The sequence below is a fragment of the Xiphias gladius genome, chromosome 24, assembly GCF_016859285.1.
Source record: "Xiphias gladius isolate SHS-SW01 ecotype Sanya breed wild chromosome 24, ASM1685928v1, whole genome shotgun sequence".
Taxonomy (NCBI): Eukaryota; Metazoa; Chordata; class Actinopteri; order Istiophoriformes; family Xiphiidae; genus Xiphias; species Xiphias gladius.
Genome location: NC_053423.1, coordinates 20,175,080 through 20,188,439, shown reverse-complemented (window position 1 = coordinate 20,188,439; position 13,360 = coordinate 20,175,080). Strand labels below are relative to the sequence as shown.

The window sequence follows — 13,360 nt, the reverse complement described above, 5'->3', positions numbered from 1 at the left end:
CCCTGCACTCAGTGTCTTCTCCCCATTTCCAGCTCAGCCCCACTGACAAAACCATGGACTTTCAGAAACACTTCCGCATTCGTCACTATGCCGGAGATGTCACGTGAGTCGCACGCACATTTGCACGCTTTGTTATGTTCATCTGCTTCGGCTCGGGCCAGTGTGTGGCTGAAAAAGTGACAGGATGTTGTGCAGAGTTCGGAAGTTTAAACCTTATAATCCTATTAAGGGAGGTCAGTTTATGACATTGGCAGCAGCAGGTGTACTCACAGAGGCATTCCAGAGGCCCGGACTGACAGCTTTACTGGCCAGAAAATGTTGTAAACTTCCATGTTAACCATTGTCTCTAATTCCCTGAAAAGATTTTGGTTAGTATTCATCCCATCCTAATTGATCTTTAATGAATGACAAGTCCGTCTTGAAAACAACTCATTTGTGTCTGTGTTTCTAACCGGAACTGTGACCTGCGAGGATTCTCACATCAGAAAATATATTCCCCAGAATCCAGTACAGAATTTAGTGCAAATGTACACGTTCTGTACGTTTCATTCACGTGAAAATACACGTAGGAACTCCTCACCCACATACATGAAGTGGCTTCACTAGCCGGCACATCAGGGCAGACAGACACAACCATGTACTACAACACGCGTGGCGTTGTGGGGGCAGGGAGAGGATATGGACTCAACTGTGTTGACTTCACAGTAGCTGCCTGTTAGGATATGACATTTCACAGAATCAGTGGTCACAAATGTTCAAAGCGTGCGACAGTGCGGCTTTGCTTCGTAACATTTTATGACTCATGCTCTGTTTCTCTTTTTCCCTCTATTGGACGGCCGGTGACACCTTGAATCCCGCGGGTTGCTGTGTTTTCCAACAAAGGGTATTTCACATGCATGAAATTAATTAATTTATTGCACCTGTTGGAATAAAAGCCCCGGTAGGACAATATGGTTCGTGGAAAAAGGCGCATGTTGTTGAAGGAAAGACCTCTTCTGAGAAGCAGTTTGTTAGTTAAAGTTAAAGATAAGATGTCTGTCTTTTCCAAAAAAAAAAAAAAAAATAGCAGGAACATGTGTTTTTGTCACTGATTAGGGCTTTAAAATTGGGGCAATTTTTGCCTTTGGGAGATTGTCTCAGAAGAGGCAGACAGGAAAGATCTGGGGAGGTGACTTGCAAAAACGTGATGGACCAGAGTCAAACACGAGATGTTCTGAGCCACGAATAAAGAATTAATATGATGAATTTTATTGTAAGTGACATGCAAGGACATAAAATGGATATATACGTATTGAGGCTTTTATCCTATTCTGGAAGCACAAATACATTTTTGCTTATGTTAGTGATTGTTTGTTTATGATTTACAGACTAGAGATGAAACACTGTTCGGTTTCTCCATCACTGCTCCACTTCCCTAATGTGTTCACTGGATTTAAACGTCACATTGGCCAGATGAGACCCCTCTGGTTTCAGAAGATCCCCGCCGCTCACGTGTACTGCCCTCAATCTAGAGAGGGGAAGGACATTAATATGTCAAGGGAACATGATAGGAGGTGGAGGAGGAGGAGGACGGGGAGGGTTGGAGCCAGCTGATGAGACAATTTTGGCTCTGCAGGATGTAGCAGCAGCAGTAATCCAGGAGAACTGGAGTAGGGTTTACTGAGGTTCTTTGACTCAGGGAAATCCAGGCGAACACGATGTCGAACACACCCTGAAACACCGAGCAATTTCATCCATCTTTGATGCTCGACGGAGCTCTCAAAGACAATCACTGCGCTGCGTTTTTTTTTCTCTCTCCTTCGTGCCAGCATTCAGACCCCTTACTTAAGTAAAAGTGCCAATACCACACTGGTAAAAGACTCCATCACGAGTAAAAGTCCTTCATTTAAAATGTTCCTTAAAACGGCTATAATCAATTCTTTAATAATAACAATAGATCAAATAACAGAGTGAAAACAATGTAAAAATGGGTCGCTTGTAATGAAGAACCTACACAGGATTACTGTATCACCTGATTCTGCAGATCCGCTCTGCTTTATGGAGTTTTGTAGTCAGTTTCGAGTCGATGTTTAGTTGTCCAGCCTGCAACTTTAATGCTTTGGTTCACTCTCCCCGCTCTCGTACAGTGGTTTTTGGCTGCAGCCGGCAGCTGTTTACATCACAAAAAGCTCTAAAAACCCACAGTACACCACCTGCTCGGCACCAAACGGCAGACAGACACGGTTAGCGACTATAGCTGGTGAACATACCGGAACATTTAGCAGCTAAGGAGCCAGATATTTCCCCCAGGAGTTGGTGGAGACTAAAAGCAGAGCTAAAAGAGGGTTAATACTGGACTTACATTCACCCAGGTGGGCACAGACACGACTCTAAATGAATGATAATGTCGCTCCGTAAATGCTGCACGTGTAAATAAACTGTTTGCCGACAAACTAAAAGGTGATAATATGTTAACGTTGTTTACGCCCCAGGTGGCCACAACAATCCGTCATTGCAGCTCTAGGGATGTTTTTTTTTTCTTGTTGTTTGTGTGTTAAATGCACTTGGTTACATTCCACCACTGCCAGCGTTAACATGACGGGCTGGATAAGAGCGCGTGTGACGGACCTGCAGTGGTAATGAGAGATGGTTGTCCCTGTCACTGCGTGTCCCCATCACCCGGCTGAAGCTCGTCTCTGGGCCACGTCGGGGTCGCTCCAGCTGAGCTGTCATCCCTCGTATATTGCTTCCTGGTGGCACTGGCCCCCCATCATCCCCTGTCCCATCCCATCCCATCTCAGTCCATCCTTACTCTGGCTAAATATATCCTTTTCCTCGCCACCACTATCACACGCTTTGACCTACTTCGCTCCCTCCTCCTCCTCCTCCTCCTCTTTTTCTTTCCTCATCCTGTTTCCTCTTTCTCTCCTCCTTCTGTACTGCGAACCTCACCTGGCTCTCTTTGTTACCCACATTTTAAATTCCCTGCAGTATTTCTGCCTGCACATGCAGCACTTTGAGCAGCCATAAGATATATCATTTTCTCTTACTGCACAACCTTATATTGCAAGAAATCTCACATCATTGAAGCCTGGCTCTCTGAGTCTGTGCTCCCTTTCACCTCGAACAACACAGCCCTCTCCTTGCACCAACCTTGACCTTCACTTAAATATACCTTTCTCTACATCATCCTCCCGTCTCTGGAGAGCCACTGCCTTTATCTCTGCATGTCCCCTCTGTCCTTTTCCAGCCACTGTCCTGTCCTGTCCTTGTAAACGAGCGGTGTGGCCTGTTGTTGTGTGTTCTGAATGCTCTCTCTCATCCTTTCACACTCTGTCTCCCTTCGGCAAGCTTCCCAGAGTCTGGTCAGGTGGTTTTGGCGCCCGTGAGCCAAAGGGACACATCTGTCATAGCCAGCCTCTGCTTCTCTGCCTCCAGATGTGACAGCCGAGGACACAGTCACAGACAAGGCCATGCAGATGACATGTGACATGCTGTGTTGTTTGTGTGTGTTTGCAAGAGAGGATATGAGAGAATATGTAGAAGAAATGTGTGTGTGGAAGAGAGTGGGAGCTACTGCAGTGGTGGAAAGTAACTAAGTACATTTAATTAAGTATTGTACCTTAGTAAATTACTGTGGTTTATGCAATTTTATACTTCTACTCCACTACATTTCCAGGGAAAATATTGTACTTTTTAGTCCATAACATTTATCTGACAGCTATAGTTACTAGTTACTCTCTATTGCACTACATTGGTTACTTTACAGATTACAATTTTACATAAAAAACATATAAGCTGCAAAAGAATTGTTTTCACATCGGCCAAACAGAGACTTCCCCTCTAAACTTCTTTCATGTAAATAACCAAACAGGTAAAATTTTCCAATATTTCACGGAGAAAAGTCCAAAAAAATAAAAAAATAAAAAATAAAAAAAATAATCTGCTACAAATAGTTTTTTCTTCTTTCCTAGTCCACTAATCATTTCACGGCCCCCAAATTTTATCTTCTGACACTTTGGTGGGGGCTGGATCCCTAGGTTGGGAACCGTCGGACTAAACCTAACTGTATATAAAGTAGTTAAAACTAGCTTCGCCTGCTGTAGCTACAACGGTAAAATTGTACTTCGCTCAGAATTAACAGTGAAATACTGTAATATAAAATAACATATCACAGATAGGGGCCATTTTTCTGTTGAACGAGTGCTTTTACTTTTGATTTTTTAAGTACATTTAGCTGATGGTTAGTTAGTACCAAGTAGGATTTGAGGTAGAATTTGAGTATTTTAACATTGTTGTATCGGTACTTATTTCAGAAAAAGACTGTTTAAACATGCACAACTTGTTCCCTTTATAAAAAGGACGCATTTTTTAAGTCACAGACCATCCACGCTGTGTGAGTTATTATTGAATTGTGAATGAGCTAAGGGGGGTGGGGTTTATCTGAGGCACCGCTTACCCTGAGGCGGATGACTTATGTAACCGTGCCGTACAGTATGCCCGTGACCTCCCACTGATGCCTCACCGAAACCAAATGAGCAAGTTGAAAACAGGCAGACATATTTGTTTGTAGACTGTTCAGTGGTTTGTTTTCCAAAACATGAGCCGAGGGGGGGGTTTGACCACGTTCCTGATTTCTAAATCGTCTAAGTGGCATGACTGTTGCTCTAATCCTCTAGCCTGAGGACTGTGAATCATTTGGAGCAGAGAGCGGAGCCCGTTAACGGGTAATGATCGTGACCCTTTTAGTGACAGAGGCTTACTGTTTAAATCGTGTTGCTTTCTGTCTGACTAGTAGTTTTAACATCCTGACACACCACTTCACTCCAAGTGATCCTCATCGGGGCCTCCCTCCTTTTTTTTTGAACTGCTTTTGGCCAATTGCTCCCGATTAACTCTCACCTTCTCCCTCAATGTCAATTACAGATATTCAGTTGAGGGCCTTTTGGACAAGAACAAGGACCTGCTTTTCCAAGATTTCAAGCGTCTCATGTACAACAGGTGCCAAATACAGTCTTCATCATGATGCTCTTGACAGTTCAGTAACTGGGTTAAGGGTATAAATGAGTTTTCTTCTTGCTAGCCTTAGTTATTGGAGTCCTCTCTTTGCTCTTTGCCCCCTTTTCTTGCCTCTCTCTGTCTCTCTCACAGTGCCAACCCAGTCCTGAAGGAGATGTGGCCAGATGGTCAGCTGAGCATCACAGAGGTCACCAAGCGACCTCTGACCGCCGCTACCCTCTTCAAGAACTCCATCGTGGCCTTGGTGGACAAACTGGCCTGCAAGGTCAGTAGTTCCGGCTTGTGGTTGACTTCCTTTTCCCTTCCCATTAACCATGGGGGGAAGCTGTAGATGTAATTTGCAATATTTGGAATAAAGCTTCTTATTACCTAAGTCTGACAGTATAAAGTAAAGCCAAGTAATGCTGTCCTACAATGGCAGCGAGCAGTAAAGCTGTGAAGTCGATAGAAAAGGTCTTAAACTCTCAAGGCTGGCTGGAAAACTGCGTAACAGACAAAGGTTGTGATGCCTTCGTTTTGTGCCTTTTTAGGCCGATTATTTTCCCACTAAAAGGTGGTATGGGTATGACTGCTACGTAACCTACAAAATTCCTAAAAGATGTACATACTCCACTCTGCATTCGGATAGAGAACAGGATGTGTTCTGTCAGCTTTCGTTTCCATTTTAACAAGTTGGTCTAAAACAATAAACTTGATTCAGATTATTTTAGGTCCATAGCTCAAGTGATTAAATAAATCCTGGTTTTACTAGGTGTCGTCTTCTATTAACACTTGCGTTGAAATCAATATAATAAATTTATTTACAACTTAATACATTTAATTGTGTGATTTAAAGGCAGCTTGAGCACTTTAAATTACAGGAATTTCACCGGAGTCAATGGCGGAGATGGCAGTTACAGCTAATCTGCTAAGCTAGCTAGCGTTAGCATGAGTTTTCATGATCGGATTTAACTAGTTCCCATTTAGTTACTTTGAAATAACCAGCTGAATTGCTGAGATGACATTTCATCTAGATAGATATTTTTGAATGACAGAAAACAGCTAAAGACGGGTCAGTAAGTGTACTTTGTTTTAGCTTTAGGCTGGCCATGGCTATCTCAACAACATTTGATCTAGCACTCTTTTTTTAGCCGTCTTGTTGGCTACACAGCCAGAGCGCATCTTCTGTGGTTCGGCTTTGTTTTGTAGCTACTGCAGATTTTACATGCTGTTTTCGCGAAAGTGAGTTTGACATTTTTATCGCATAATCATTTTATTTCGTAAAACAGATGCCAAATATGCAGAGTCCAGTATTTGCTCAATTTTGCCAAAATATGAATACTCCTGGCTTTGTAGGGTAGAACGGGTGTCAAATCAACTGCAGTGGAGGCTCGCTCTTTTTCTTATATTTCGTTGTGTCGGTATCAGTAGATCTCCCCCCCCAGTTTACTCTGCTGTGATGGTCAGGAGGAGGCTCCGCACCAGTATAGGCTGATCTGGTCTGGGTGAGGCCTGCATGAGTCACAGGCTATTCTGAGGCTGCATGTGTGTGTCCGTGCGACGTTCCTTTGGGAGGAGGGTTCCGTCACCACGCATGACAAACTATGGAGTGAGAGGAAGTGTGCAGCCGCCCAGCAGGAGCATGCATACGTAGCAATGTGCTCTTTTTGGTGTCAGAGAGCAACAGTTTCTGTAGGTCGCTTGTCCTCATCCTGTCTGACTGTGTGTGGAGGTGGGAGGCTGGTGAGGAGGAGGTGGGGGTGATAGACCATAAGATGTGCTGCTCACCTCCCTGGCCTCATCTCACTGACTGAAGTCTGACATTTTCCTGCTGTTATTTTGGGATGGCCTGTTGTCGGGCTGTTGGAGCATCTCGTCTCGGAGTGGCCGAGGTAAAATAAAATAAAAATCCCCTGGCAACTGTTTTTTTTTGTTTTGTTTTTTTTCCTTCAGATGACATTGAAAGAGTGGATGCTTTCCTCAACTGCCACTCAGGAGCACCTGTGCCCAGTCTGCCCACCTCATTGCTCCCAACCCCCATTAACTGTCTCGTTTCTCAAATCTGTGCCGAGCTGAGTTGAAACGTGGGGCACACATGCACATGCATCATTGATATGATGGACGACAGTGTCGGGGAGCCCTCAGAAAGTGCTCACTCTGTTCCGCCTTGTTCATCTTTCACGGACAGAGAGTAAGACATAGCGAAAACACAGCAGTCTCTGTTCTTTGATAGGATGGCGTGTTCCCCAGAGATCCCTGCTGAGGTGCAGCCACACTTTATTGTCTTCAGCGTTCTAACATGCAGTTCAATGTGCTGTTAATAAGCAGATGTGCTGGATGTGTTGTGAGGCGCAGCTGCTCACTCTGGCGTCTGTTGAAATATTCTGCGAGTCTGATTGAGGTCACTGAACTCAGTGTGCCAGTTCTGCAGCGTGGCCGTGGCTGGGTTTAGTTTATTTACTTGCACAGCGATGATCACAGCAGCCGTGAAAACACTGATGAAAACGTGAGAAAATTAAAGGCAAATGCGAGTTTGCACAGGCAATAAAACAAAAGCGTTATGAAAAAATATTGCCTCAAACATAAAAACACTGAATCAGCCCAACTGTTGGAAGTACATAATACTGTGACAGTGCTACACCGTATTCAAAATCTTTAATTGCCTCAAGATGCAAGTGCAATATTACCGTATATTTTTCTGAGGCAAAAGCCGTTTACAGTATTGTGATGATGTGATGCTTCCCTGCTGGGAAGTCCAGTAAAATATTTCACAGTGGATACAAACAGAGGTGTACGAGATGGCAGGTGTTTGTTGTCCTCCGGTTGAAAGACGATCTGTTTTACTGTCCCGAAGGCCAGCAACACTGGAACAACTCTTTTGTTCTTTCTTCCAGGAGCCGTACTACGTGCGATGCATAAAGCCCAACGAGATGAAGTCGCCGGTGCTGTTTGACGACGCTCGCTGCCAGCACCAGGTGGCCTACCTTGGCCTGCTGGAGAATGTGATGGTCCGCAGGGCAGGCTTTGCCTACAGGCAGCCCTATGCCCGCTTCCTGCAGCGGTAAGAGAGTTGTGTTTGCTGTGTAGTGATACTTTGTGAAGCAGGACTTCTTCAGTGTTTCAGCTCTTTCATTGGTAAAGTCCCCCTGTGAGGAAGTTGAGAAAAAGCCCCTGTCTCTCTTCTGCTTTTTCAGCAGCTCAGTGTAACACCAGAAGTGGAAAAGGCACCAAAGCATTTCATTCAAGTAGAAGTATTGCTGCTCTGATGAATCTTTACTTGAAATTACTGAAGCAGAAAATAACATCATCTTACCCAAAATGCAGCTGAAAGTGAAACTAACAAGTTAAATTTAACACAGGAAAAGCTGGGAGAACAGAAAGTAAGAACTAGATACTTTTCACTGATGGTTAAAGAAAATTTACATAATACAGTAAAACCAGACTGCTTTTCTCAAATGTCCTTTTGAGCCTAAAGCTGTCTTTAAGCACAGCTGAAGAGAAATGTGTCATTTTAAAGGAGTACTCCAGGTATAAAAATCATTTCTGGTTGAAAAATTAATGCAGAAGAGCACGAGATAGCTTGGATTTTAGTCGCTAATATCGTCCTCCAGACCCATGACAGTACAGTACATTATACAACTCTACTGGTGGAATGCCCCTTTAAATAAAACCACTCACTTTACTAACTTTTACAGTAACAGGAACGAGAGTAATTTTAATACCTGTTACTTCCACCTTTGTAGATTAAGGTAGAGATACGGATTTCTTCTTTCTCCTCCTGAACGTTCTGCAGGTATAAAATGACATGCGAGTACACCTGGCCCAACCACCTGATGGCCACAGACAGGGAGGCTGTGGAGGCCATCGTCACCCAGCATGGTTTCCAGGATGACGTGGCGTACGGCCACACCAAGCTGTTTGTCCGAACGCCACGGTCCCTCTTCACCCTGGAACAGGAGAGAACCGCGCTCATCCCCATCCTGGTGCTCTTCCTGCAGAAGGTTGGCCATTTTTAGAATTATATTATTTGCCGTCAGTGTTGTCACGATCACCTCTTTGGTGTTCACCCAAAGCCTCAGCTTGATTTTAAATTTTGGATGTCGGATCTCCACGGCTGTTTTCAAAGCCGTGCTTGTATTTTAATGAGGATGTATTGATCTGACAGTGCAATTAATTGAAACAGAGACCTAATTTGATTTCACCGGGCAGCTTGAATCATGTGATTATAGTTAATCACCCACAACGTTGTCTTCTCCAGTTTCAAACATTGGCTTTTGGCTTTCAAAGTGGAGACTGTCGTTTGCCTCAGCCCCATGATTATGTGGCTCCTGGTTATGTTTGACTGAAATTCATCTGCCAGCTTGAATCCTATTTTCCTGTAACAATAATTGGGAGAATTAATGAGATCCAGAGTACAGTTACATTAAAGTCAATTACTTCACTTGCTCAATGAAATACACTTCTCCTTTCTCTTTTCCCTGACCTACTTCGATGGCTCTGCAGAGACCCTGGTTCTTTAATTGGAGCACAAGTTTGTCTTCAGTACAGCAGGACACAGAGGAGGCGCATTTCTTCTCTCTGGTGTCTCTAACATGTCCCTCTCTTTCTAAACCTCACAGGTATGGCGTGGGGCTTTAGCTCGTAAGAGGTGCCGCTGTATGAGGGCCATCTATAACATCATGGGCTGTTATAAGCGCTATAAGGTCAAGTCGCACTTCTGGGAGGTGGAGCAGAGGTTCGCTAACGCGCGAACTATGGCCGACTATGGAAAGAGCGTAGAATGGCCGACCCCACCTGCAGCCTTGTCCCAGTTTCACAACATTACAGTCATGCTGCATCGCAGGTCAGGATCCCACAAAATGGAACTCATACACCATAAAAATAACAAACTCCAAGAATATTGTAAAATATTTAGTCTTTAAGCATATTGTACTTCGAACAAACTGTTAAATATAAATCCTCTTATCGAAACGATATCAGTTCGAAGATATCAATGAAAATCAGTTTTGAATAAGGAAATGAAACGACACTTAAATGCTTCTAAGGAATAGTTTGACATTTTGCATGCTAATATGAAACTACTAGCTATGCTAACTATGCAAGTTAGCATAGCTTCGCAGCAGCTTGCTCATCTTTGCCCAAAGTTACATCTTGAGACCCTAGGAAGTCCCTGTGCTCGGCCAAGAAATCGTTTGACATATTAACATCTCGCAAAAGCACAAGTCATTTTTACACATACAGAGTAAATAAACACGATATAACACGTTAATTGGTACATTTTAGGTAGATTTAGTTACCGTTGGACCGAGCCAGACCAGCTGTTTCTCACTGTCTCCAGTCTTCGTGCTAAGCTAAGCTAACCGTCTCCGGGCTGCAGCACAGACACGAGAGAGGGATTGATCTTCTCATCTGACTCACGAGCAAGAAAGTGAATTATCGCATATGTGAAGAATGTTGAGCAGTTCCTTTTAAAACACTTCAGTACATTCTCAGCAACTGCAGAATAACGTGAATGAGTCTCAGTGTGTGTGAGTGTCTGACTTCTGAATCAACCAGAATATCTTTTGGCACTGCAGATAAAATCTATTTTTATCCCTCACACCCTTTAAAGTGAAGCTGTAGCTCCTACCGTACTGCACCTTTGATGTATTGCTCCATCCACGTAGCACGCTGTCTTGTTCTCATCCCTTGTTTATCAGGTGGTGGGCGAGGCAGATCGTGAAGAACATCCCTCCGTCTGACATGCTGGAGGTGCGGGCCAAAGTTGCGGCTCTGACCGCTCTGAGTGGAGAGAGGAAAGACTGGGGCGTCAGCAGAGCCTGGGAGAGGGACTACCTGGCCAACGTAAGAATCACGCTGGAACAGAACACAGACAAAATGAAGCCTGGTTACTCTTGAGTTTCAGCAACATGTATTTTCATGTTCCACCACACATCATGTTAAAATGGTCCACTAAGTCCTTGATTACTTATGCTTCACATAAAACAAATTCCAGTTGAACACAGAGATTCATTCTTGACCTTTAGAGGACATACTGTATCTGTATTAAAATATTCTAAACTCAAGGTTTCAGTTACAAGCCTTTTTACTATATTTATTCATTAATTTGCTGCAGCTATTATTATTTTCATTAGCGATGAATCTCAAGATTATTTTCTTGATTAGTCGATTGACAGTTTGATCCATAAAATGTCAGAATATAGTGAAAAACACCCATGACAATTTAAAGCCCAATTTAAAATACTGTACAATACAAAATAACAGCTTATTTTGTCTGACCAGCAGTCATAAAGTATTCTGTGTATAATCATGAAAGACTAATAAAAGCAGCAAATAATCAAGTTTGAGAAGCCTGAGCCAGTGAACGTTTGGCATTTTTGCTGAAAAAATGTCAATTTACGAAAAAATTGCTGCAGATTAATTTAGCATCAACTGAATAATCGCTTCAGCTCTAATTTATTTAGTTGTTTGTTTATCTAACTGGGAAGTAATGCAACAGATAGTAACAATAATGTTTATAGGGCACCTAGCTGAAGCCAATTTATAGCCCAGTCCCTGGTTAAGCCTTTAAATTCAGGTTAAAATAACTACAAGAAATGTAAACAAACTAGCAAACTAATGTATACAAAAGTAAAAAAGAGATTTCTGTTGTGTCCGATGGTCTTCTTCAGTGAATGGAACCTAATCAGGAGTCATCGCGTGACCTTGTGACAGGGACGGGGTTACTGCACGAGCTCCTCGCTATACAACCACATGTTATCAAAGGTCTGAAGTTCCAGTACGTGACTACACCTGGGCAAGTTCCATTTGCTGATGAAGGCCACGGGATACGGTCAAAAGCGCTGGAAAAACAAAGCTTGTAGCTGAGACCTCAAATTCCAGCTAATCAGCACACAAGGCTCTTAGTCATGTTTTTGCAGTACTTTTAGTTGTCAGTTTTTCACTTAATCTGAGCATTTTCTCAAAATGAGACATTTTTATTTCCTGTTGTTTGATCGGGCCACTTTAAAATAGCCTTCACTAGTTACTTTTAATGAAGAATAACACTGTGAGATAGCAGGGTATTTTTAAGGTTAATAATGAGATAAAGCAGCTTTTTACTTTTTAATGAATCGAAGAATTAATTTCTAATTGTTGTGGGAAATTTGTTTTGCTAAGGTGATAGGGCAGTTTTTTTTGTTAAAAAATACTGGTAAACATTTAGACTTTTCAAAAACTGGTGAAAATCCTCTAAAAAAACAAAAAAAAAAACAATAGTATGAATACCCTGTGCAGGACAAACATTTGTAGTTTAACATTTTATTTTCATAATTTTTACCTTAATGGTGCAAAATAAAGAGTAGTTTTGTGTTTTCTCCTTAACATTCTCTTTATTTTTTTATGCCGGATACATTTTCTAAGCGGTGCTAACCACAGGAGGACCTCATTTACTGTAATATGTTCGGTGTGACACTCCACACAATGAGACGCTTATTCCTCTTTTTCTTTTATGAAATAAATGGGAAAATTCTGGCTTCCAGCGGAATTTTTCGCTTGAATTTATCACGGTAAACGAGACTTGAATGACCAGCAGTGTATTGGATCGCAGAAAAACATGTGTAGCTGTGAATGTATTGTATATGGTGCATGTGACGAGCCTCACACTAAACAGGATGACTAAAAGAGGGTGGTGCTTGTGAACACAGCCCTTTTTTAATGAATCCTACATTCAGCTCATTTTCCAGCTAATCTGGGGTTGTTTGGTGGCCTGAGGCTTGAAAGGCCTCCAGGAAGTGTGAGCATGACTGCCGCAGAGTCCTGACTCACTCCCCCCGTTAGCTTGTCATACGGCCCGTGGCTCGCGGGCTCCCCCCGGGGTTTCAGCTTCACGTGATTGTGGTTCATTCCACAAAAGACCTATAGATAAGTGCATGTAATGCGGCATGCAGTCAGCCTGACATTGTTTAGGATCAAGTGTCTGAGTGCAGAAAGGAGGGGAAGAAGGAGAAAAAGTGGAAACGGGACAGTTAGGCCAATTAGTGTGCGTCATGTATTCTCAGAAACGTTCAACGAGATCGCGTGATTCAAAAAGTTTACATTGTTTTGTCGAATTCAAGCTGATGTTTGAAATCAAAGCAGGGATGTTGCTGGGGTCTGAGACCTGGAAGTGAGAAAAGATGAGAAAACACAAAATTACATTACAGTATTCACTTAGGTTGAACATCTGTCTAATTTCAATATCTAACGTCATCATTTATCAAAACAACTATGACTCCTACAAACTGTAGGATAGCCATTTACACTGACTGGCAACATTTAGTTCCTGTAGGATGTAATATGAGGTTTGGGTGCAGCAGAGTGGATGCTGAGATGAATACAGAGGTGTACAATGTGCTTACCTTGA

At 42.8% G+C, this 13,360-nt stretch overlaps 1 protein-coding gene across 5 annotated transcripts in view; it reads left to right on the top strand.

Moving 5' to 3' along the window:
- The window catches only part of myo1g (myosin IG), a 50,858-nt gene that overhangs the window by 10,574 nt on the left and 26,924 nt on the right, over window positions 1-13,360 (top strand). For 4 of the 5 annotated variants that reach the window (XM_040122240.1, XM_040122243.1, XM_040122241.1 and 1 more), the window contains 7 exons: window positions 33-103; window positions 4,906-4,980; window positions 5,131-5,263; window positions 7,872-8,038; window positions 8,771-8,978; window positions 9,597-9,820; window positions 10,677-10,821. In XM_040122240.1, coding sequence (XP_039978174.1) covers window positions 33-103; window positions 4,906-4,980; window positions 5,131-5,263; window positions 7,872-8,038; window positions 8,771-8,978; window positions 9,597-9,820; window positions 10,677-10,821 — 1,023 coding nt within the window. Of the gene's footprint in view, window positions 1-32; window positions 104-4,905; window positions 4,981-5,130; window positions 5,264-7,871; window positions 8,039-8,770; window positions 8,979-9,596; window positions 9,821-10,676; window positions 10,822-13,360 lie in introns of those variants that run through there. The other variant, XM_040122244.1, reaches the window with a different exon arrangement.